Source organism: Empidonax traillii, unplaced genomic scaffold, assembly GCF_003031625.1.
Source record: "Empidonax traillii isolate 1590-97213 ecotype Southwest subspecies unplaced genomic scaffold, ASM303162v1 scaffold6465:size6026, whole genome shotgun sequence".
NCBI classification, from domain to species: Eukaryota; Metazoa; Chordata; class Aves; order Passeriformes; family Tyrannidae; genus Empidonax; species Empidonax traillii.
Genome location: NW_020961658.1, coordinates 3,978 through 6,026, shown reverse-complemented (window position 1 = coordinate 6,026; position 2,049 = coordinate 3,978). Strand labels below are relative to the sequence as shown.

General features: G+C 58.7%; 1 protein-coding gene and 1 pseudogene across 1 annotated transcript in view; one reads left to right on the top strand and one right to left on the bottom strand.

The window, feature by feature from the left end:
* Nucleotides 1–249: 249 nt before the first annotated feature.
* Nucleotides 250–728, top strand: LOC114073443 (annotated as a pseudogene).
* Nucleotides 729–2,013: 1,285 nt separating this feature from the next.
* LOC114073442 (interleukin enhancer-binding factor 2-like) overlaps nt 2,014–2,049 on the bottom strand; it is a gene marked incomplete at its 5' end in the record, with an annotated part of 3,995 nt that continues 3,959 nt past the window's right edge. Inside the window, one exon of the mRNA XM_027911198.1 lies at nt 2,014–2,023. Within this exon, the coding sequence (XP_027766999.1) occupies nt 2,014–2,023 (10 nt within the window). The remainder of the gene's footprint in view (nt 2,024–2,049) is intronic.

The following is a 2,049-nucleotide window of genomic DNA, read 5'->3' as shown; positions in this document are numbered from 1 at the left end:
GTGGAACACGCAGCCTCCAAAATTCCCAGTCTGGAATTTGAAAAGGGGGTTTATCCAAGAGCTGGGTGTTTTGGAGAAGGGGGGGTGTGTGTGGCGGGGGGAATTGGGTGGGAGAGGAAAACCTGGAGCCAGCTGTTGGAGGAGGAGGAGGGGTGAGGGGGTCAGCCAGCTGGTTGGGCACAGCTCCAGCCAGATGTTGTGGTCAGGATCGAGGAGGAATTCACGGGAAGCTCCCGATTTCCTCGACAGCTTCGAGCGGCGTCTCTGGGGCTGACAAAAACAGAGGGGGCTGGAGCAAGCTGCATCCAGCATCTCTCCGGGCACCTGGAGGGTTTAGTTCAGGAAATCCAGAGTTGGGAATTCCTCGGCTGGAAGTTGTGACGAGTTTCCCATCCCTTCCAGGTCGCGGCATGTCCGGCCGGGGCCGGGGCGGCTTCGGGGGCCGCGGCAGAGGCCGAGGCCGTGGCAGAGGCTCGGCACGGCCGGCCCTGACCAAGGAGCAGCTGGACAACCAGCTGGACGCCTACATGTCCAAGACCAAGGGACACCTGGACGCCGAGCTGGACGCCTACATGGCACAGACGGATCCCGAGGCCGCCGACTGAGGGGGCTGGCACTGCCCCTTCTCCCTTTTTTCCCCCCCTGGAGAATTCAGACTTAGTGTGTTCTTCGATGTTTTGATACTCTCTCTCTCTGTTGTATTAAACTTTTTTTGGGATTTTTTTTGGTTTTTTTTAGGGGGGATCTATTTCTTTTGTGGGTTGGGTTTTTTTTGTCTTCCTCCCTTCCACCCCGAGGAAAATGGGATGGATCTGGTGATGCGTCCGTGGTGTGTGGGTCAGGCCTTGGTGTGACTCTGGAGCTCCGTGGTTGGGGTTTTTGGGGCGTTTTTGTGATGGATTGGGGGTTGGTTTTGGTGTTTTTTTTTGGAATGGCTCGGTTGGATTTTGGGATCAGCCCTTCTATTTTTGGATCTCCAGGTTCACCCCCTGTGGAGTTCGGTTGAACCCACCTGAAGCCAAACCCAAGGGCCAAGAGCCCAAGTTTAGCTGTTGTTTTCGCTCAAATCCTCTTATTCCACACCAGAAATTCCCGTGGCTTGGAGCAGGTGGAAAATTCCCTTGTTTTAGTGGAGGGAATGCGGTGGCAGCCCCGGGGATCCACCGGCTCCATCCAGGTGGGATCGGGCCGGTATCCGGTGACATTCCCGGTGGGGGCGTGGCCTGTTCCGGTCCGGCAATGTAAGCGCCGCCGCCATTGGCTGGCGAGGCGACCTCCGGTTGTTACGGCGGCTGCCATTGGCTGAGGCGCCTCACGCTGCTTTGGGTACTGAGGGGAACGGGAAAAATGGTGGGACCGGGAGTGAGGGAAGAAGGGAGAGGGAGGGATGAGGAAACCAGTGAAAGCCCTAAAAAGGAGAGGAGAGGAAAAAGAAGGTGAAAGGACCCCAACCGTGTTGTTTTAACCATTGCGTAATGGACGGGGTTGGGGTTTGTGGCCCGAGTCCCTCAGCGGTGAGCTTGTACCTCCAGATGTGCCGCAGATGTTGCTGCAGATGTTCCTCCAGCTGCGCTTCGTCCCCTCATCGTGTTTACATTTTCCATCAGCCCCACTCGGGACTGCATTTCCCATCAAGCCCCCAAACTCAGGACTACATTTCCCATCAGCCCCTTCACTCGGGACTCCATTTCCCAGCAGCCCCCGCGGCTCGTGAAGGGGCCAAGATGGCGGCGGGGAGTGGCCCCGCGGCCCGGGAGCTCTTCGCTGAGGGGCTGCTGCAATTCCTGCGGCCCGCCGTGAGACAGCTCGACCGCCACGTCCACAGCGTCCGGTACGGCCACACGGACCGGGCAGGGCGGGGGGAGCGCGGGGGTTGAGGGGGAAGTAGGGCTGGAAGGGGCAGTTTTGGGGGGGAAGGGATTTAGGAGCGCCTGAGGGAGGTGAAGAGTTTCGAGGGGCGGACCTGGGGGAGGTAAATGGCTGGGGAAACATCTTTGGGGGATCTGGAAGACTTTAGGAGCACCTGGAGGGGCAGTTTGGGGCAGTCAA